This window comes from Tachysurus vachellii, chromosome 14 (genome assembly GCF_030014155.1).
Source record: "Tachysurus vachellii isolate PV-2020 chromosome 14, HZAU_Pvac_v1, whole genome shotgun sequence".
Taxonomy (NCBI): Eukaryota; Metazoa; Chordata; class Actinopteri; order Siluriformes; family Bagridae; genus Tachysurus; species Tachysurus vachellii.
Window position 1 is genome coordinate 7,430,176 of NC_083473.1, and position 23,307 is coordinate 7,453,482.

A 23,307-nucleotide genomic window follows, 5' to 3' on the forward strand; every position below is an offset into this window, starting at 1 on the left:
AGTCTTGCCAGTGTCCCTGCCTGGACTTTGCACATAATGTCCTTTACCATCATGATTAAAAGCATACCAAATAATTCTCTCCCTCTCTCTACCTACCTGATCCATCCTGACACCCTACCCCTGGTTGGAGTCTTGTCGCTTGGTGGTGCACTTTGCTGAATTTGCATGGACAGCACATTACTAATGGGACTGCTGTGGATAGAACCGCTTTGAGACTATCATACCTTCTTTAAGCTGCCATTGTGCTTGAGCTTTGTGCAGGACTCTTCATCAGTGAACATTTGAAGACTTTGTCAGGAAGGTATTAATGTTAAGTTTATAATGAACTCAGAAATTACACTGACCTATAAGTTCCTCAGGGTTGCACAATTCCACTCGACAACAAACTGTTGTAGAAAGGATATTATTTACCTTTATATTATTTACTATCCAGTGTCTCCCAAACAAGGATAGATTCCCTTCTGAGTCTGGTTCTTCTCAAGGTTTCTTTCTCATATCATCTCAGGGAGTTTTTCCTTGCCCCGTCTCTTCCGGCTTGATCATTAGGGATAGATGTTAAAGATACATTTTATTCTGTTTCTATGCTTCTCTAAAGCTGCTTTGAGACAATTTATCTATCTATCTGTCTGTCCATAACATACCATCTCCATTGTTCCCCCTCTATTTTACTTTTTTTACCTCTACTGCAATCCTTTTAGGCCAAAATCCAATTTTGGCCTGGTATAAAAACTTAGCAGGCTCTTTTTATTTTTTTTGTACCAGGAAAGACATTCAAGGGCAGAGCCTCATGTTTGACAATGAGTTCTAGAGTATATTTAATATTCAGAAAACAGCATATGTTTCTGTGTCCTGTGTCATTGTTTATTTTGGGTCCATGATGCTGGAAAGAATTGCTGGAAAGAATGTTTCCTGACACTTTTCACGTAAAGCCTGAAGACCTTAGCTGTACTCAGTGAGCATGAATGTCATTGTTGAATGAAAGCCTCGGTCACTCTGCCCCTGATTGATGTCCGGGTTAGTGTCCAGTTTGACCAGGCTCTTACCTATCTCTCTTAACAAGATTCATTGATCTTGTTCCTAGCCTTTTTATATATCGGTTATTTATGTTTATAGTTATTTATAGTTTGTCTGCTGAATTTGTGACTTGTGTTTGTAGCAATGCGAGAGACGCATACTGTACATACTTCAACCGTTTTGGCTTTTTTTGTCTGTGTGTATATTTTTGTTTAGTTATTTTTTTCATTCTACAGTAGATCTTATGCATATTATTTTTCTGTTGGCTGACATATAAAATATTAATAGAATTTCCTTGTAACTTTGTTATTAGTAATGATGATATTAATTAGATGTAATGTTAATAAATTGAAATGGAAATGTATTAGCAAGTAGCTTTAAGCGATATGACAATATGATATCATGATATATTATGCCACCGTACAATTTTCTGCTTGTATAGTAGCTATGGTTGGTACTTCAATGAAAAATCCACCCTTAACAACCTGCCTATCTGTATATCTTTATAATTAACCTGTGATCTTCAGCGGTGTCTGCTGTGATTCTTAATAGACTTCTTGGATTATTCGTATTTTGCCGTCGTGTTTTGTCATTTATTTTCACTTTGTTTAATCGTACATTACCCACAATGCGGTCTGACTGCCTGCTGATAGTGCCACCAGTGGGGATTCATCTCTGCCTAAAAGGATGGCATCAACGGCAGCTCTTAAATCCTTTAATCTTTAATCAACACTCTCACCTCCTCATCTGTACACACTCAGCTTCACAGCTTACGCTTGCATGCTAATATCACCCGCCAAACAGCTCGTCATCTTGTGCTTTGCTAACTATCTGAGCAGAGTAGCATATATATGCTGAGAGTTAAAGTCCACTGTTTTTCTATCTCCACTTATTTTACATTTACTATTAACCCTTACATTTGAGATTGTTGAAATTTATATTTACTAATGGCTTCCTGTGACATCAGTACATTTACTTTTACATTTACAGCATTTAGCAGACGCCCTTATCCAGAGCGACGTACATAAGTGCTTAAATCTCTAACACTGAATACATTAGTGCTGGCTTACTAGGTTACATACTTAAGATACCATGAGTTTAAAACATTTGTTCAAAGTTACAATGAAAAAGTCTTTTTTTTGTTTGTTTTTTTAAATGCAAAAGATAAGGAAAGAAGTGCTAGTTGAAGTGTTTCCTGAATAAGTAGGTCTTCAACCGCCGCTTGAAAATAGCCAGTGACTCAGCTGTCCAGACCTCTAGGGGAAGTTCATTACACCACCTTGGTGCCAGTACAGAGAAGAGTCTTGTAGTATGCTTGCCTCTTACCCTGAGAGATGGTGGAACCAGTCGAGCAGTGCTGGTAGATCGGAGGGTGCGGGGTGCAGTGCGAGGAGTGATGAGGGCTTTTAGGTAAGAGGGAGCTGGTCCGTTTTTGGCTTTGTAGGCCAGCATCAGTGTTTTGAATCTGATGCGTGCAGCTACCGGAAGCCAGTGGAGGGATCGCAGCAGCGGGGTGGTATACGAGAACTTTGGCAGGTTGAAAACAAGCAGTGCAGCTGCATTTTGTATCATTTGCAGAGGGCAGACTGTGTTCATAGGTAGACCTGCCAGCAGTGCATTGCAGTAATCCAGTTTAAGAAATGACAAGAGACTGAACAAGTACCTGAGCAGCCTGTGTGGACAAAAATGGCCAAATCCTTCTAATGTTGTAGAGAAGAAACCGACATGAGCGAGTCACATTAACAACATGAGAGGAAAAGGACAGTTGATTGTCCATGGTTACCCCAAGGTTGCGAGCTGTGGTTGAAGGGGAGATCAGATCGTTGTGTAAGGATATAGCAAGATCATGACCTGGGGATGAATCACCTGGGATCAACAGCAGTTCAGTCTTGTTAGGATTGAGCTTTAACTGATGAGCAGTCATCCATACAGTACTGCAGGTAACTTCTCCTAGGAATAATGAAAATACAACACCGGAGTTGTTAAGCACATCAAAAAAATTCAGTACAAGTTTACAGTATATTAGATCTTTTAAATTGAAACAAATCAAATGCTTTCTTTAGGAATCGCTTGTTAATCAGTTTCTGACCCCAAACTGCTTCTAGTTGAAATTTACAAACTACTCATTCTGTCCTACGGGTAGTTCAGTGTTCTTGCAGGGTGGTGAGAAACCAGAGAACCCAGATAAATCCCAGTTTTAGACATGAAGAACATGTGATTCTTCATACAGAGATCAAACCAGGACTCCTGCATTAAGCTGTGAGGTGGCCAAACACCCAGATAGACTGCTGCACCAAACTCCTGTCTAGTTTGATTCATTTACATGTAGTTTACTTAAGTTCACTAAATAACATTTTTTTTAATCTAATCACAAATTTCTCAGATAATCAAACGTAGAAACAGATCACCATACGTGAAAGGTATGTGAAATTTTTAGAAGGTTTGCACCTCCAAGGCAGATGTACAGTACCTAATAAACTGGCAACCCAGAGTATATTTGGTTGGCATGCTCATTTCACAGAACAGCAGATGAAGATATTCCCTGTATCAGGACCAGTTAGTGGGGCCTTTATTAGTACCATCCTGCTTCAAAGAATAAAAAATAAGCAAATTATACCAGACTTTCTGAGTCATATTTAATTTGGCGGCTTTATTTTTTTAAACTTTAACAGATCAGAGGATCTTTGATCAGTCAAAGCTTTATATGAGTTCAGGCAGAATCATTCAAACAGCAGGTGGTTGGGTAAAATTCCTTCCAGAAGTACTTCCCTTGTTTTACGTACATGATAAAGAGGGAATGTTGTTCACATCTGTATGGTACTAAAGCACTTCAGTGTGAACCAGATGTCTGAGAGTGCTAGTGAAATGCCTTCTATTTATGTTTTATTAACTTAATACACCAGTTTTCATTAAAGATTATATTACTGAAAAGAACTTGTGTGAAAATGATTGAAATATAGACATGACAGTGTGAACTCGATCTGTATGAACTCCACAGTTTGTACAAAATCTTATGATCTATTTTAGATCAAATCCACCAAAGTGTCATCTTCAATAGAAGAGATTAGACATAGGGAAAATCTGACATTTTGACATTTTGTACAAAACAATTAACATGCTCAATATCTGACATTTGCTTAGATTTAAATAGGAATCTAGGAATAGTGCACATTAAATATTCAACATATTAGGTTAATATAATATAATTATCTTTTTTCCACATTGTCTCAAATCAGCTTTACAAAGTAAAGAAGTTTAAACTTTAAACTTTAAATTTTAAATTAAGTTAGTATATATCTCTAACATCTACGCCGTAGATTCTACGGTACACCTGATGAGCAGGCCGGAGGAAAAGCTCCTTGAGCTGATATGAGGAAGAAACCTTGAGAGGAACCAGGAGGAACTCATTTGGGTGACACTGAAGAGTAAATGTCAATAATGTCCTTTCTACAACAGTATGTAGTTGAGTATAAAGCGGGCTGATGCAACAGTGGTTCAAAGAAGTTTCTGTGCAGCCCCATCCATAGCAATCCAATGAGTTATCTCACTCCATACATCACGCCATATGTAAAATATACCTGGGTGATTCTGAACTCTGTGTTGCCAACAAATTAGCTCTGTTATCAAGAACAGTTATTACCAGTTAAGAAACATATCAGGACTTTATTATTCACTCCTTTATTACTTTTCATTTGATTTTTTATATATCAATATATATATATATATATATATATATATATATATATATATATATATATATATATATATATATATAGTAATTCCTTATATATCGGTCTTCCCCAAACCTCAATAGCACGTCTGCATATGGTCCAGAACGCAGACGCAAGGCTGTTAACTGGTACAAAATACATGATCATATCACCCCAATTTGCACCCAGTTTACTTTAGAATACAGTTCAAGATTCCTTTAATTGTTTTTAAAGCACTAATGGGACAAGCACCTTCTTGCATTACAGATTTAATTCCGTTGTACTCAGCATCTAGGTCCCTTAGGTCTTCTAAACAAGCTCTACTACACGTCCCTGGATCTCGCCTTAAATCGAAAGGTGAGAGTGTGTTTGCAGTAGCTGCTCCTCACCCATAAAATCAGCTCGCTCCAGACATCAAAAATGCTCCTTTGGTTTCAGATTTTAAATCTAGACTAAAAACATACTTTTATTTGCTGGCTTTCCCAGCCACTTAACCTGACGTTATTGTTTATGGTTTATGTCCTTTAACAACTTCGTTCTTTTATACTTATTGTTAGATAATACGATTTTAGTATTTTAGATTTTTAGATTTTAGATTTTCAATGTGGTCCCAGACTTTCAGGCACCACAGCCACATATTTTGAAATGGATGGTTTCTGGTTTCACCTTGGATGACTTCTTGGCCAAGTTTATTTTGTAATAATTCCTTTCCTGTTCCTTTACTCGTTTTTGCATCTCCATTTCTGAAAAGTCATTCAAGACGTAATGATGTATCTTTGATGACTTATGGTGGTTCATAGAAAAGCTCTTCCTTTGTTACTGATTGAGCCTTTTAATCTGAACAATACTGTGATGCAAATCTTTTCAAACATACACGTCCCAGACGACAGAGAATAATTGGCTCTTTCTGTGTCTCTGTAGAACTCTGGAGTGGCAGAATTCCTGTCTTTGCTGCATCTTTTAATCTTTTCAAGACTAAAGAAATAGCGACCTACGGATTCCAGTGGGATTCAAAGTTTCTATGACCCTAGGTTTTAACTGGTCTAACAGGACAATTCAGTTTGTTTATTTATTTAATGTAAAAATGGAATAAATTTAATGTAAAAACTGATATATTTCTGATGATATTAAACTTACTCGAAGATTCAATATACTGTAGAACCAATGCAAAATCTCAAATAAGGGGTGGAGTGATGTGGCCTGACGTGTAGAAAAGTCCCTCTTACCACCCTGAAGTCGATTAATTTTCAATGTCTGGAAATGTTTTATTCACCTTATATCAATCTGCCAAGGTTAAGATCAATTTTATTTGTTTATAGCTACATTTAAATTGCATTGTGGAGCATCTGTGACACAAACGAGTTCCTATTATCACTCATGTACTAGCAGCTACAAACCCTCACCAGACTCACTTTTCTCTCTCGTGAAGTTTCTGAAGCGAACAATGTACTAAATCTGCAAAATCTTGAAGGCCTCCAGTGTCAGAAAAAAAAAAACTAAAAAAAAAAAAAACGATTAGATACTCCTTCCAAAATGCTAAACAAATATCTCCTCATGGAAAACTTCACACTATCTGCCATACTTTCCCATTAGTATTTTACAGAGATAAATTTTTATTTTTTATTATTTTTATCTGATGACTATCTGATGAGATAGATTACAGATGAACTGTCTAAAAGTAAGCTTTCCTGTTCACTGAATGTCATCATTTGAATTATTTAAAACATGAACGCTGAGTGAACTGAAAATATCCTGAGTCTGAAAGGAAAAAAATATTGTGCATCTTCTTGAATCCTAAGCCCTGCCCGCTCTCCTTCTCTATTCACTTTATTTCTGTGGAAACCTCAGCTCGTACGCAGAGAATAATTTATAATACTACACTGAAGCTGAAGAGGTAACTACCATGCTTGTGTGTTAATGAGTAGTATATGAATTTGTGTTATGAGGAACGAAGACATCCAGTTTTACAGATCTAATTTACTTGGCACAGATTTTACAGATAGAAGCTTTTATTTTGCCACATGAGCATTACAGCACAGTGAAATTCTTTCTTCGCATATCCTGAGGTTGGAGTTAGAACCCCTGTAGCAGAGAGGGTTAAGGGCCTTGCTCAAGGGCCTAACAGTAGCAGCTTAGCAGTGCTGGGGCTTGAACCAGAATTCTCTGATCCACAACCCAAAGCCTTAACTGCTTGAGCCACCACTGACCTGGTGATAACGCTTGATCGACTTCAACACTAATTTGGCATTGTACCAAAAATGATCTGATTTAACCCTCGTATGATGTTCGTATTTTTGTTACTCAGCCAGTGTTCGTGGGTCTGGTCGACCCACTGCATTTTTGGGTTTTTAATTCAATACAATCAAAAATTTTATGTTTAAATACTCTACAGATGTTTACTTCATCCCAATTACAAGCAATATAAACAGCATATATGGTTAATATTTGCCCTTTACCTTTATTCCATCACATTTTTTTAAATTAAAGTGCTACACATTTTTTGTTGTTTTTTAATAAAAGGTAATAAAAAAAGAAAATCAAATTTAATCGAGTTATGAGTGGAAAAAATCAACAAATTTACAAGGAAGCAAAGTTTTTCAAAACTATTGATGTTTATGAATATGGGTCCCACAGACCCAAACATTATGCAAGGGTTAATCATCAATGAAAGCTATTTGACGTGATTTGGGCATTTAAGGGCCTAGTTAGTTGTTAAATGTGTTAGTAATTGTTAAATGTTAGCATGGTACGACAGAGTTTTTCATTATCACTGACCAACACAGTAATGGTTTTGATACCTAAAAAAGTTTATGTAAGGAATTTTTATCAAACACTTTTACAGTTTCAGCACATACTGTACTTACTCACTCTCTCACTCATTTTCTACCGTTTATCCGAACTACCTCGGGTCACGGGGAGCCTGTGACTATCTCAGGCGTCATTGGGCATCAAGGCAGGATACACCCTGGACGGAGTGCCAACCCATCGCAGGGCACACACACTCTCATTCACTCACACAATCACACACTACGGACAATTTTCTAGAGATGCCAATCAACCTACCATGCATGTCTTTGGACATGCATGCATGGACATGCATGTCTTTGGACTGGGGGAGGAAACCGGAGTACCCGGAGGATACCCCCGACGGCACGGGGAGAACATGCAAACTCCACACACAAGGCGGAGGCGGGAATCGAACCCCCAACCCTGGAGGTGTGAGGCGAACGTGCTAACCACTAAGCCACCGTGCCCCCTGCCACAAAGCTATTTCCATATATTTCCTTAAATATACTAATCTATTCTATTTCTACTATTTTTATGTAGCATACAGTATAAGGACAGTATTGAAAAGTATTTCACTACATGTCATACTGTGTATGATTAGAATTTTAAAACAAAAAACAAAATGCCATATGCATCCACATGGTTTTCTAGTTTTTACGTTTGCACCCGCAACATTTTTCTATTGTAAGTTATTTGTTACACATTTGTGGTGCCGAACTGTCCCTTGTGTATTATTGTACTGTACTTTTTTACTCATTGGACTCATTTTACTGTGTATTGCACCATAGATAGATAGATAGATAGATAGATAGATAGATAGATAGATAGATAGATAGATAGATAGATAGATAGATAGATAGACATGGTTTGCCTTATAGCTAGAACAGCTGTCATTTAAAAAATCGGATTCAACAATGATGTGCTGTAAGCATGAAATCTCTTCTTCTTTCTAGTGTTATTCCCGCTCAATTGCAGGGTCCGTACTTTTGTAACATTATCTCTAATTAACACGAAGGGCATGTTTCATATCGTCTGCTATCCAGTTCATCCACAACTTCTCCGGCATTCCTCACAGCCGCCGATCTTCGGGGCGAAGCCACAGCACCTTCCTGGTTCCTGAGTCTGCAGCACTACAAACAATGTGGCCATACCATCATAGCTTAACCTCTTGCATGTTTTCTGTAATTGACACGATCCCTATGCACTTTTGCACATCAGTGTTCATGACGTGGACAAATCTGTCAGGCCGAAGCTCCACCTCAGTACACACATCCCAATCATATGGAGTGCCTCCTCGTGCTTTGCAGCAGCTGGCCAGGTTTCTGATCCGTACAGAGCAACTGGGCGGACAAAGATCCTGTAGACTTTTGACTCGAGTCGGTTTAATATTTGACGAAGACTCCAGTAAAATAAGCCTAAATCCTGACCTCAATTATTTTAGGAAGAACAAAACAAAGCAAAACGTAGAGAGAGAAAAGACCAAATGTAGAGTAAAAAATAATTAACAGATGTAGCCTAGCATTGATTTTCTGATGACGCACTCTCCTCATTACGTGAATACCAAGCATGTGATATAAAAGAAGCCAATAACACATGTATGTATTGGAATGGAAACCATCGTAGACGCATATGTTCTGTTTATCTTTGCAGAGGTGAGTAATAAGCAGCTCGTATTTTGGGAATCCTTCTGGCAAGAAATAAAAAGGATCCAAGACAGTGTTATTCTCCTTATCCTCCAGTAAGTGCCAATACCATGCACTTTTTCAAGAGTTCTACCCACTCATCTATCATGTTCTATACTTTCTCTTCTCCTTTCTTCCTCCATGTTCACTAGTGTGTGTCCGCTGCAGACTCTCAGGCCATCTGGAGGTGTGTGTCAGACGTTCGGCCTGCATCACAGTTCTGGGTGAGGAGGTAGGGAAGTTGAAAGGGCACTTCTGCGTCTGTCTGTCTGGGAGAATGATAGAGAGACAGCAGGCACGGTTGAAAATGTCACTCCTTATAAATGCATCCTGCAGGTGTCAATCAAGAAAAACAGTTAATATTTTATAAACGGTGACTTTGCTTGGGTGGTTTGATTACTGCAGTCATCAAAATGTCCATCTGACATCGTGGGATAAGGGTTTGGATCTGTTCCTTTTCTAAGATTGTCGAGGAAAGATTTGTTTATGTGACTTGGGGATGGGATGAGATTTCCTGAAGTATACTGTTGGTCAAAACTCTTTCAGTATATGTATATGTATATGTTGTATGCTACAAGCGTCTAGTTACTGATCCAGATCAGTCTTTTTATAGTCACTGTTTTGTTTTGTTTTTTACAGTAAAATAGAAAGTCAAAAAGTTTTAAATTGTTTTAGCTTTATTTAGATAGAAGAAGCCTCTATTATTGTCACATATACTTCACAGCACAGTGAAAGTCTTCCCAACTTCAGAGGTCGGGGTCAGAGCACAGGGTCAACCATGATACAATGCTCCTGGAGCAGAGAATGTAAGGGCCTTGCACGAGGGCCCAACAGTGATTGTCAGTGCTGGGGATTGAACCCTGAGCCACAACCTAGAGCCTATACTACTTGAGCCACTACTGCCCCACTAATTGGAAGTTTATATTGCTGGAGAACACCTTAGTAGCAATAATAACTGATTCAAACACAAAATGTTGAACCAGGAGTGAATTCATAATGTATGTATGATCATTAGACTAAAGGTTACATGCAGATTACTTGCTCTTGGTCATTAGTAGGTTGCATGTCCAAAACTGTCTGTAATCTGTACCTGTGCTAGGAACCCCTTAACATACCAAAGGCCCACAGACATGTTTCTTATAGTCAGGGGCGCACAAACTTTGGCTATATTTTGAATGTAGCTATAACTGTTCAAGAGAAATGCTGTTGTCTCACTGTTGGGAAAATTCATATAGACAGACAAATGTCAAATATGTCATATTTAAGATTTTAAATAGGACAGTTTTTAACTTTATAAGGAAATATAGTCAGCTGTAACATTTACAAGTGTCTCAGCAATACAGCTTCATTTGAGCTTTTATTCAGTTCTCCTGCATGATAAATATGATTCAAACGTGTTATAAATAGAGCTCATTAAAAGAGAGAAATCTATAATCAGTGTTGGTGCAGTTACAAAAAACAATATTTCTAATGAAGTGACCTGGAATTAAATCAGCACCCTCTCAGTCATTTTCTACCGCTTATCCAAACTACCTCGGGCTACTATCTCAGGCGTCATCGGGCATCAAGGCAGGATACACCCTGGACGGAGTGCCAACCCATCGCAGGGCACACATACACTCTCATTCACTCACACAATCACACACTACGGACAATTTTACAGAGATGCCAATCAACCTACCATGCATGTCTTTGGACCGGGGGAGGAAACCGGAGTACCCGGAGGAAACCCCTGAGGCATGGGGAGAACATGCAAACTCCACACACACAAGGCGGAGGCGGGAATCGAACCCCCAACCCTGGAGGTGTGAGGCGAACGTGCTAACCACTAAGCCACCGTGCCCCCTATTAAATCAGCAGATCAATATAATACAATTAACTAGATAGATAGATAGATAGATAGATAGATAGATAGATAGATAGAAAGATAGATAGATAGTTGACCATTTTTTAAAGAAAACCTGAGTGAGAATGTATGTTTGTATGTATGTATGTATGTATGTATGTATGTATGTATGTATGTATGTATGTATGTATATAAATATATGTTTAAATATATGTTTAAATATATGTATATATATATATATATATATATATATATATATATATATATATATATATATATTTATAAAAAAATATATATGTGTGTGTGTGTGTGTGTGTGTGTGTGTGTGTGTGTGTGTGTGTGTGTGTGTGTGTGTGTGTGTGTGTGTGTGTGTGTGTGTGTGTGTAAGTACAGCATCAGTATATTTTGTGACCAAGCAGTGATTACATGTTATATAACAATAAAGACATTTCTCTGAGCTGTGTGAGGTCACTGGAAACTGTCTCCTCTGGCAGTGTTCTGTATACGTATTTCACCAGGTTATGCTATTCCAGGAACATATTCTGCCAGGAATGTGGCTGGCCATTGATTATGAACTGAATGTTTTGTCCTTTTATGGGACAACAGGAAGAATAAAACACAGGACCAGCATCAGGATCAGAATATCTGCGCTCAGCTCAGAAAGCTAATGGCATGGCCAACAGGCTGAAACGATCCAAATAAAAGAAGTCAACCAACATGAGTTGAAAAGTTGGCTGAACATCCGGTTTACAAAATATCAGTCAAATCTGGATCTATTACATAGCCAAGATTTCTTCTCAAGCGCAAATAGGATCGTTTTACATTTCGTTCTTTTTAGTTGTATGCTCAGAGTTAGCTGTATTCTCTGACTATCAGCACAGGAGGGATGTGTTATTTGCTGGAATAAGTTCCCTGTTGTCAGGATTCACTCAGCCGAGCGTGTCCCAGTACAGAAAGATTCAGAGCAGAACAAATGCTCACATTATTTCTCGTGATTCTATTTTTTTTAATACAGTAGATTATATTTATCTTTGAGTTCTTAGAGTTATCAGCTGACATGAATTGACTGGGTTTTATCCAAACCTCATTAACTCAAGAAAAAACAAGTACCCTATAAAAAAATGTTCAGGAGTAAAAAGTTCACTGGCTGCAATAAATAGCCAAAATATTCATTTCAGAATTAATTATGTTCAGATGGAAAATATTATTATGATTAGATTTAGAAGAGATCTATTGGAATTGCAAAATGTTTGAGAACCCTTGTGTTAAAGCGTGACTTAGAACATATAAAGACAAAAAAAAATCCCATATACTAAAAATGAAATACACACCAACTGCATGTACACATAATAAGGGAAGAGGAATCATAAACCCATGTCTTGTCCATGTGTGACATTTGTCGCACTATCAATAGGAAGCAGCTTGCAAGTTCGGGGCTGAATGGCTTTGACGGCACGCGTCAGCCAAGTTGGCATCGCTCTCATGCTGTCACAGTAGGAGAGACCATCTCCACAATTCCACTAATTACATCTGTTTCCTATTTCCTCTGTTCAGTCACAGCTTGAGTACTCCTGTGTCATTATGCCTGTGAAGGTTGAATGTCATCAATAATTGGTTCCACCTTCCACCACAACCACAAACAGCAGTGTCACAAGCTGCCCAAGTGCCCAGGGGTCTGCTACTCAGTTATCTGATAAGAATCATGGCAGATAAAATACCAATCCTAAGTGATGACTGTTAATGCATCTTTGTATTGCTTGGTCTGTGGCAGTCGTTTGGCGCCCTCTACAGAACAGTGAAATTTGTCTAAACCCTGCTTTGAACCCCTGATTGAGAAACGTTTCCCACTTGTAATATAGATCAGGGTTAGCACTGCTTTTTGCCTGGGGCTATGAACCAGAAGCAGCAATTTTGCAGTGTTAACTCTAACCCAAAGAAGTGTACAGTGTGAAAAGATGTGGCTAAAGATAGATAGATAGATAGATAGATAGATAGATAGATAGATAGATAGATAGATAGATAGATAGATAGATAGATAGAGTGGTTCTCTAAACTCTGGTTTAGTTGTAAACCAACACCACCAGCAATCCCAACCCCCCCCCCCCCCACCCCACCCCACCCCACACACACACACACACACACACAAAAGTACCACATTGCAAATTTATTTGAGTAAGAAACAATAAAATGTTCAGAATATTTAAGTAAAGTACAAATCTTCCAAGATGGGTCCAAGTAAGGCATGTGGTAGCCTAGTGATTAAGGTGTTGGGCTACCAATTGGAAGGTTGTGTGTTCAATTTCTACGTCCACCAAGCTGCCACTGCTGGGCCCCTGAGCAAGGCCCTTAACGCTCAGTTGTGTAAGTTGCTCTGGATGAGGGCATCTGCTAAATGCTGTAAATATAAGTACCATTACACAGGTATTTTCCATCCTTGATTATATATTGCTTTTTCAGTATCTTTGTGAAATTGTTGCACGATTTGTCTCGCCAGTGCACATAGAAAAGCTGTTTACTTTTACTTTTGTCCTCGAATGGCAAATCAGTCAGGTTTCTCCATCTTAAATGAAAATAGAGCTGTCATCCTCATTCTCTGAATTTTCAACCTCTATTTTCTGGCTAACAGGCTGAAAATAAATTGCTGTCACAGGTCTTTGTGCACATTCATGGTGTGTCTGGAATGTTAAATCCATCACAAATAAGAAGACGCTGAAACTCTACCTGGATTTGGCATCTAGTTTGGTCTCAAGCTTTTCACTCCCAGGATGTGGGGAGGTTTATGCTGTTGATGCACAGAACAGACACTCTTAAGGTTTTGTGAAAGAGGACAGAGGTGAAGTTTTGTTGCTTTTTAAACTCTACTTTAATTGCAGTAAAATTGGGGAAGCTTTGACTTATGGGCTGCTGGGGTAAAAATGGCACTTTCCTTTGTGAATTCAACCTTTTATTATTATTATTATTATTATTATTATTATTATTATTATTATTATTATTATTTGTAATAAACATAGATTCTGAATCAGATGTTCTGTAGAGCTTTCAAAAAAAAAATCAAATATTTGATCAGATTTACATTAGTTGTGTGTGTTTTTTTTTTTTTTTAAGTTCCAGATTGATCCAGAAAGTTGTAGACTAATTGTTTAAGATTGAGAAAAACATGTAATGAAGTTCATTCATTCATTCATTCATTCATCTTCTACCGCTTATCCGAACTACCTCTGGTCACGGGGAGCCTGTGCCTATCTCAGGCGTCATTGGGCATCAAGGCAGGATACACCCTGGACGGAGTGCCAACCCATTGCAGCGCACACACACACACACACACACACACTCTCTCATTCACTCACGCAATCACACACTACGGACAATTTTCCAGAGATGCCGATCAACCTACCATGCATGTCTTTGGACCGGGGGAGGAAACCGGAGTACCCGGAGGAAACCCCCGAGGCATGGGGAGAACATGCAAACTCCCCACACACAAGGTGGATGCGGGAATCGAACCCCAACCCTGGAGGTGTGAGGCGAACATGCTAACCACTAAGCCGCCGTGCCCCCCCGTAATGAAGTTACATGTTTATATTTTTAAAATGATTTTGTGTGAGTGTCAGCAGAGATATGTAGCTTGATGTAGCGTGGGCATCATGGACTTTATGGAACACTGGCTCTAAGCATTTCTATACATAAATACAGTAGAAATATACAAAGTATGTGCGAAGACAATTCAAGGAGTGTTTCTATGAATGACTGAGTTATTGCTAAGCCTTTGTGATACTGGGTTGTGCATGTTCTCTATAACAAGCTGCTTTTTGCTTAGTTTCTCAACATTTGTACCAGAGAAACTAAACAAAATGTACATTTTTACATATAAATACGTATATATTTAAAACATATAAAGTGTATGTTGCTTTACAGTTAATCAATTATATGTTAAATCGTGAAACAGAGTGTGATAAATGTTTTGTCTTAACAGATTTAACATGAAATATAGCAATCAATGTGTCGATTTAAAAGCTAACAACCATAAATGCATTTCTATTGATTGTGATTTAATTAAAGGGTTAAGAGCTGAGCTCAAGGGCCCAGCAGGACCAGTTTGGAGGCCCTGGGATTTGAACTCACAACCTTCTGACTCACAATTGATCACAAATATATCAGGCGTTCGCTATAAATCGTATTTTATTTATCATATAAAAGCGGATTGTCAGCAGTATCAGCAGAATTAAATGATATTACATGGAAGGAGTTATACATCCACAACATTATTATAAATATTGTTAAATTACACACACGCATAGTATTTTTACTACGTTTTTATTTTGAAAGCTCGTGACAACTATTGTGATACTTCCGGTTTTCTCATTGTTTATTGTTGCTTGCTTCACAGTTTGCTTTGGGACGTGTCTCAAATCGCGTTACTCTCCCACTACATAGTGTGATGAAATGAAAGCTGTAATAGTAATCTGCTGTAGCCTACTGCTTAAGGAACAGTTTTAGGAACAGATTATAGCAGAGACTATTGTCAATAAGTGCACTACCTCTGAACAGGACGGTGGATCACGTTCCCTATGTAGTTAACTAGATTTCCCATAGGACGTGGTTTGGGATACAGCCCGGGTCTCTACACCGGAACACTTACTCAAAGTGAGCAGCTATGGCTGATGTCCACGTCCGAATATGTGAGCAGGAGATTATTAAGTATGATCTGGAAATGAAAGCTCTGATACAGGTACGACATTGAGACGTGTTCACTGGGTCTGTATGTGTTTATGTCATGTGACCCTGATGTCTGAATGGAAATGCTGTCTTAGGTGTATTTACACACACACACACACACACATACATACATACATACACACACATACATATATACACACACACACATATATACATACACACACACACACATACATATATACACACACACGCAGACACACACACATATACACAAACACACACATACACACACACAAATACACACACATACATACACACACACATACATACACACACATATACACACATATACACACATACATACACATACACACACATACATACATACACATATACACACACATATACATGCACACACATACGCATGCACACACACATACATACACACACGATAACTGATAAGAACGACTACATAATCACAAATCTTTGAAAAAGAAGCTCTATCAAGTGAATAAAAAAAAAGAAACTAGGTCCAACAGAGAGATAATAATAATAATAATAATAATAATAATAATAATAATAATAATAATAATAATTCTTATTATTAAAATAAGGACATTCATAAAATTTTTAAAATTATAGTTATATAATTATATAAAAGTGTATATTTTTGTCATTTAACTCTTCATAAAATTATTCTAAAAGCAAACAAAGTAATGTTTCACATTAATATTAAACAAATAAATAAATACATACATACTGACATAATATCAGCAAGTAAATAAGTAAAGATGCTTCTATGGGAAGGAAAAATTTGATGTATGAAAAATACATAATAAAAAGAAATATTTTAAATTCAGTAAGTGCATAAAACCATGTGTGTTGTGTTGTGTTGTATTGTATTGTGTTGTATTGTATTGTGTTGTGTTGTGTTGTATTGTACACCAATCAGGTGTAACATTATGACCACTGACAGGTGATGTTAATAACATTGATTACCTTTTCATCATTGCACCTGTTAGTGGGTGGGATATATTAGGCAGCAAGTGAACATTTTGTCCTCAAAGTTGATGTGTTAGAAGAAGGAAAAATGGGCAAGTGTAAGGATTTGAGTGATTTTGACAAGAGCCAAATTGTGATGGCTAGACGACTGGGTCAGAGCATCTCCAAACCTGCAGCTCTGTGGGGTGTTTCCAGTCTGCTGTGGTCAGTATCTATCAAAGGTTTTCCTAGGAAGGAACAGTTGTGGACCCTCGACAAGGTAATGAGTGACCATGGCTCATTGATGCATGTGTGGAGTGAAGGCTGGCCCATGTGGTCCGATCCAACAGATGAGATTGGAAAGATGTCAGAATACACAGTGCACAGTTCACAGGCTACATAGCCACAGACCAGTCAGGGTGTCCATACTGATCCCCGTCCTCAACTGAATGCACCAACAATGGGCACGTGAGCATCAGAACTGGACCACGGAGCATCAGAAGAAGGTGACCGGGTCTGATGAATGACGTTTTCTTTTATATCACCTGGATGTCCATGTGCGTGTGTGTCGCTCACCTGGGGGACACATGGCACCAAAATGCACTATGGGAAGAAGGCAAGCCAGTGAAGGCAGTTTGATGCATTGGGTAATGTTCGGCTAGGAAACCTTGGGTCCTGCCATCCTTGTGGGTGTAACTTTGACACTTACCTTACTTACTTTCATGGAAACGGTATTCCCTGATGGCTGTAGCCTCTTTCAGCAGGATAATGCTCCCTGCCACAAAGCAAAAATCATTCAGGAATTGTTTGAGGAGCACAACAATGGGTTTGGGGTGTTGACCTGGCCTCCAAATTCCCTAGATCTCAATCCAATCGAGCATCTGTGGGATGTGCTAAACAAACAAGTCTCCCCACCTTACAACTTACAGGACTTAAAGGATCTGCTGCTAACTTTTTAGACACAGCACACCTTCAGGGGTCTAGTGGAGTCGATGCCTCGATGGGTCAGGGCTGTTTTGGCAGCAAATGGAGGACCAACACAATATTAGGAAGGTGGTCATAATGTTATGCTGTCTAGGTGTATTATATGATATTATATTAATGGTGTGTTTTCTGTATTGCGGTAGGATATCAGTGAATGCACAGGGCCACACACTAAACTAACAGAGTTGAACAATACAGTAAAGGAGAAATTCGTTCGCCTTCGCCAGCGGATCCAGGTAACATAGCATTACGTCGCGTTTGTGAACAGCAGTGTGGGGTTTTTTGGTTCCCAGAATAACTTTCACTTCTCGTGTCACAGGATCTGGAGCAAATGGGAAAGGAACAGGATAAAGAATCTGACAAGCTTGCTTTACTCAGACAGGTGGAGGGTCATCGCAAACAGATGCTCAGGTCAGTATGGACTGGATAATTCATGCCTTATTTTTAACATGTGAAGCGGTGTGAAAATATTTTCCTTCCTGTTTTGAAAATTTGAAGGTTTACATCGAACTTATTGTACGACGTCTGGTCACGGTCGGTGTACATGGCTAAACTGTTCAGCGCTGTGAATATCTTTCCTCTTTAATAGAGATTTGTCGCTCTTGCAGTAACCAGACGGCCTGGAGGAAAGCCAACCTGGCCAGTAATCTGGCAATTGATAAACTGGAGAAAGAAGATTTGCTGAGTGTGGGTGACAGTACAGCAAGACAGAGGTGATTATGTCTCAGATGCCCCTTTTCCACCGAGGCAGTTTGAGTGCTGGTTCGGAGCCTAATTTAGAACCAGTTCTTTCTTTTTCGACCGCCAAAGCACCGGCTCTGAACCAGGAAAAGTGGTTCTTAAGTGGCACCAAAACGTTGCTGGTATAAACCTAAGAACCGCTTGTGTCAGGGGCTGGGGGCGGGGTTACTGTTAGCGCATTTGATAATGCTTTGTAAGTGAATCTGTTCTGGTATTAATGTATCTGTAACACTATTAGTTGCCAGTAGAGGGCGCACATTGATCATTCACATTGGCTCTTCTCCTGTATCAAATATTTATTAAGTTAATACTTAAATCCATTATTTATAACCAGTTTACTAGCTAAATATTAGAAATTTTTATTCAAAGCAGCATATAAGTGCAGTTTTTGGGAGGATTAAGTGAAGAATGCATTCATCGATTGATTTAACAAATTATTAATTTTTTTTTTTTTTTTGTTTATTTATTCACTTATTTAACTAATTGTTTAACTAATTATTTGTGTAACCATTGAACTTGGTGGCTGAATTATTGATCAGAAGGTCGGGTTTTCAGTCGCACCAAGCTGCCACTGTTAAGGCTTTGCCCTTAATCAAGGAGTGTATATGTGACACATAAAGACTTCTACTATCTATTATTTTTTTTGCTTAGCCAATTTCTTTTGTTCCTCCCCGAACAGAAAGGTGACAAAGGAGAGCTTGGTTCAGAACTCCAGCGACATCACTGAGAGCCTGATGAACATCAGCAGAATGATGTCGCAGCAGGTGAATCAGAGCGAGGAGACCATTAGCACTTTGTGTAAGGACTGTTGTCATCTTTTCATAGATCTCAAAGACTCTAATTACAAATTCAAATCAAAGGTTATTTTTCATTTAAATAAACATGCGTAATATGACGGTGAAATACTAACACAGGAATTAAACAGGAGTTAAAGAAGAGTTAAATAATATCATAAACAGGCCTGGCTTTATGCTTTTGTGACTTCACTAGACTGAGTGGACTGTTCTCTTTAATGAGATTGGACTGTTCTCCAACTGTCACCGTCCACACACACACATACACACACACACACACGAGTCTCTCCTATTTCAGAGACCAATAATAATAATAGAAATCATATACCATAACACAGTTCGTAATTAATTTTTTAATAGTATTTTGGGTAGCCGTAGTAACCATATAGCATAATTTACAGTGCATAAAGATAATAATAATATTATTAATATTCATTTTCTCTCTATAGCTACATCATCAAGAACGGTTCTAGAAACCAATGAAGAGTTTAAGGCTATGACGGGGACCATCCAGTTGGGAAGAAAACTCATCACCAAATATAACCGACGTGAACTGACAGACAAACTGCTCATCTTTTTGGCTTTGGCGCTCTTCCTGGCCACCGTCCTGTATATTTTGAAGAAAAGATTCTTCCCTTTTCTTTGAACTGAAGCTTTTGGTTTAATCTGGAACCGGTTTCCACATGACGGTTTTCTGATTACAGAGTTAAGTTGGACTAAATGTTGGACTAAATTGTTCTGAAGGTGGTAATTGACCGCTAACAGACCGACACACTATTACAATAACTTGTATATTTATTCCAGCACTTGCCTTAATCTGTACCAGGAAAAGCAGCAGTGTATGTTTCAGGAAAAAAATGTACTTTGAACTTTTATAAAGTGGGAAGTGTATACATACCTAATTAGATCTATTTTTGTTTTGATTCCTGAAGTAATGACTTATAATTGTCCTTCTGTATTAGTCCTGTAATAATATATTTATTGCACATTAACTATAATTAACGTATCCAGTGCCAGAACAGTTACTTTACATTAAAAACACACTCGTGAAGATTTATTTGAAGTCTGAGTCTTTTAATTCTTCTTTCCAACGTAATCCAAACCTATGTTAAATACTGATATCAAATATTTATCTAAAATAAATATTATAATCCAGCATTTTGTGGAAATCTGTGGTGTTTTGGAATAATCCATTATTTTTAGTTAAAAAGGATGGCCTGCTGCTTTTTTAGGCCATATAACTCAGGATCCTAAGAGAAACCCTAAGAGCTTTTATATTGAACTCTATACAGCAGTTAGTGATGAAGCTTTACAGCTCCAGGTTAATGCCACTTTTTATGAGTTTGGGGATAAACTACCTGGGGACAAATGCCTCATGAGCTAAACTTTTTTTTTTTTGGTAACTGCTGAATTTATAAATAAATGTTTGTGTGTCTGTCCGTGTGTTTCTGTCCGTGTGTGTCTGTCCGTGTGTTTCTGTCCGTGCGTGTCTGTCCATGCGTGTCTGTCCGTCTGTGTCAGTCCGTCTGCGTCTGTCTGTCTGCATCTGTCCGTGTGCGTCTCTCCATGTGTGTCTGTCCGTGTGTGTCTGTCCGTGTGTGTCTGTCTGTGTGTCTGTCTGTGTGTGTCTGTCCATGTCTGTCTGTCTGTGTGTGTTTGTCCATGTGTGTGTTTGTCGGTGTGTGTGTGTCTGTATCTGTTTGTCCGTGTGTGTCTGTGTCCTCCAGTACTTATAATACTGTTTAAAGCTTCTTTTTTTTTAAATTTTATTTTAATTGTAATAGTTGAGAGTTCTCAACCAAAAGATATTTATAAAGCCTTATAAAACCTTTAAGAGGGCAGATGTGGACACAATGTCCGAATGTTGACGGAGCAAAAAATTTAAAGAGCAGGATCCCTTTCTCACACACAGCTCATATTGGTACACTTTGAGCAATTAACAATAAAAATAAGTATGATTTGACTTAAGGTCTTGACCTTGTTTATAACTAACTTTTTTTTAAGTCAGTTTTTTTACTGAGCCATGAAGCTAGGATTTGACTGGCTGTTATTGTTTTGATTTCAGTGAGCCACAGATCATGATGCAAATGTATTAAATTATTATGCACTATTTAAGAAGTGATCGGTAATGTCATGGGATGCATCACACACCTAAAGAAAAAAACATTTTGAACACCTATTTGTGCTACACTCAGGCATTGTAGGGGTGTTTTTTGTATAAAAACATTACCAAGCAAATAAAAGTAACTGTAAGTACATGTTGAAAACCTTTCTCTTTTTTCCACTACCCTGTGTTTAGTCTGAGTTAACTTCGAAACTCTCCTGGTGGCCCCTCAGTTTTGTGCTGCTGGTTATTTCTAGATGCTGGAGGCTGTATGCTGTCAGATGAACAGCTCCAGTGTGACAAAGCTTCCACTGAATTAAACTCTGTCCTGTGTAGCGTGGAGGTGGCAGTTCTGCTGGAGCATGGGAGAAAAAAAGCTTAAAAAAGCCCAGGACACAATCTTAATGGTGAAGATAAAGAGGCATGCAGCTCTGTCCTTTCTCCGATAAGAGTCGGAAGAGCAGATTATTAAACCCCCCTTACAACTACCCACATATTCTCTCTCTCTCTCTCTCTCTCTCTCTCTCTCTCTCTCTCTCTCCCTTTCTCTCTGTCTCTCTCTCTTTCTCTCTCTCTCTCTCTTTCTCTCTCTCTGTCTCTCTCTCTCTCTTTCTCTCTCTCTTTTCCCACTTTCCTTATTTCCTCCCTCACTTTTTCTTACTTTTTCCACTGGAAGAGCAAGACAAACTGTTATTTTTAGTCTTGTGCATGCATGTTATCTGCCCTGTTCTTTTCAACACCTAGGAGAGCTGGTGGCCCATTGTTGCCTGTGTGACCTTCCTGTCACCCTCCCTCCCTCCCATGTTCCCTCAAAATACTCCCACTTGATCAGGGTCCAGCAAATGACTGCCATTTTGTAAATCCAGAGTAATCCTTCAGATTTATGTGCAGGCTTTTGTTTTGTTTATGTGTACAGAATTTTTGATGAAAAGAAACACAAGAGTGTCTCCCGACGTGTGTGTAGAGACTAAAGAGATGTTACAAGGACCATCGCTTACTTATTTGAAGTGGCTGCTATTCTGTCTGTCCTTTTCCCTGGCCCTAAACATCACCTCACTGTCTCCTTTGCCCCTGTGTTAAGCAAATTGAGCCATTTCAAGCATTAAGTACAACAATTTCGAGCTGCCAGTCAACGCTGATGCTCAGGTACTCCACACTTTTCCAGGCCTTGTCTCCAGTCCTGCACGTTGCCGCAAAGACCTGGTTTAGGGCTCCCTGAAGTAGCCATTATCCTTATCCAAGCTCTATGGTGTGTCATGCAATGGAGGTATGACAAATTTAAATCTCATCGATCATATGAGATTTAAATCATACTGTATATATTGCAAATGGAGGATAAACGATTGATGTATTGCCTTTAATTCCAGCAGTCAGTCAGTGAGTTAAACGAGTGCTGTGGCTCATGACTTTCACAGGAAGAGCTGTCACCTTTCCACCAAACGTTAATGCTCTCTGACTTTCAAATAAATATTTAGTTTATATCCTTTAGGCGCTTTTGGGGTTCTAGGTTATGTTTTTATTTGCTTTCCGTTTAAGAAACCGAGAGATTCCAAGAAGATTTCTACGCACAGAGTACTGAATGAAAGTTTGTAATAAGCTCTCAACAAAATGGAAGGCTGACTCTAAATACAGTGGATATGTCTGTCCTGTAAAATGTGCTACTCTTTATTCATGGCGAGGCCGGTTTTAAACATGCAACCCGGCACGCAATTCAGAACTGTTTAGTGCTTTTGATAATAATAATAATAATAATAATAATAATAATAATAATAATAATAATAATAATAATAATAATAATAATAATAAATAAATAAATAAAAACATCCGTGTAAATAAAATAAATAGTAATATATAAAATATACCTAGGGCTCTTTAAAGATAGAAAACAGAAAATGACGTAGAAGAAGAAGCGTGATGGATTAAAACAAAGTTGAAATTTACGCACGACTTTTACTGCCATATTAATATTAATACATGCTGTAATAAT

At 38.3% G+C, this 23,307-nt stretch overlaps 2 protein-coding genes across 2 annotated transcripts in view; one reads left to right on the top strand and one right to left on the bottom strand.

Annotated features, from left to right (window-relative positions):
• Positions 1-1,895: 1,895 nt before the first annotated feature.
• ndfip1 (Nedd4 family interacting protein 1) overlaps positions 1,896-23,307 on the bottom strand; it is a 424,215-nt gene continuing 402,803 nt past the window's right edge. Inside the window, exon 9 of the transcript XR_009649468.1 lies at positions 1,896-1,906. The gene's annotated coding sequence lies outside the window, so the exon portion shown is untranslated. The remainder of the gene's footprint in view (positions 1,907-23,307) is intronic.
• On the top strand, positions 15,620-20,271 carry bnip1a (BCL2 interacting protein 1a). The gene is made up of 6 exons (XM_060886588.1): positions 15,620-15,768; positions 17,825-17,917; positions 18,001-18,092; positions 18,290-18,394; positions 19,102-19,220; positions 19,666-20,271. The coding sequence occupies exons 1-6, from the start codon at positions 15,694-15,696 to the stop codon at positions 19,860-19,862; spliced, it is 681 nt and encodes a 226-aa protein (XP_060742571.1). The 5' UTR covers positions 15,620-15,693; the 3' UTR covers positions 19,863-20,271.

Excerpts from the sequence above, each read along its gene's own strand:
- bnip1a (XM_060886588.1), top strand. The coding sequence starts at position 15,694 with ATGGCTGATGTCCACGTCCGAATATGTGAGCAGGAGATTATTAAGTAT. Across the intron at positions 15,769-17,824 it reads AAATGAAAGCTCTGATACAG|GATATCAGTGAATGCACAGG; the intron begins GTACGACATTGA and ends GTATTGCGGTAG. Across the intron at positions 18,395-19,101 it reads GACAGTACAGCAAGACAGAG|AAAGGTGACAAAGGAGAGCT; the intron begins GTGATTATGTCT and ends CTCCCCGAACAG.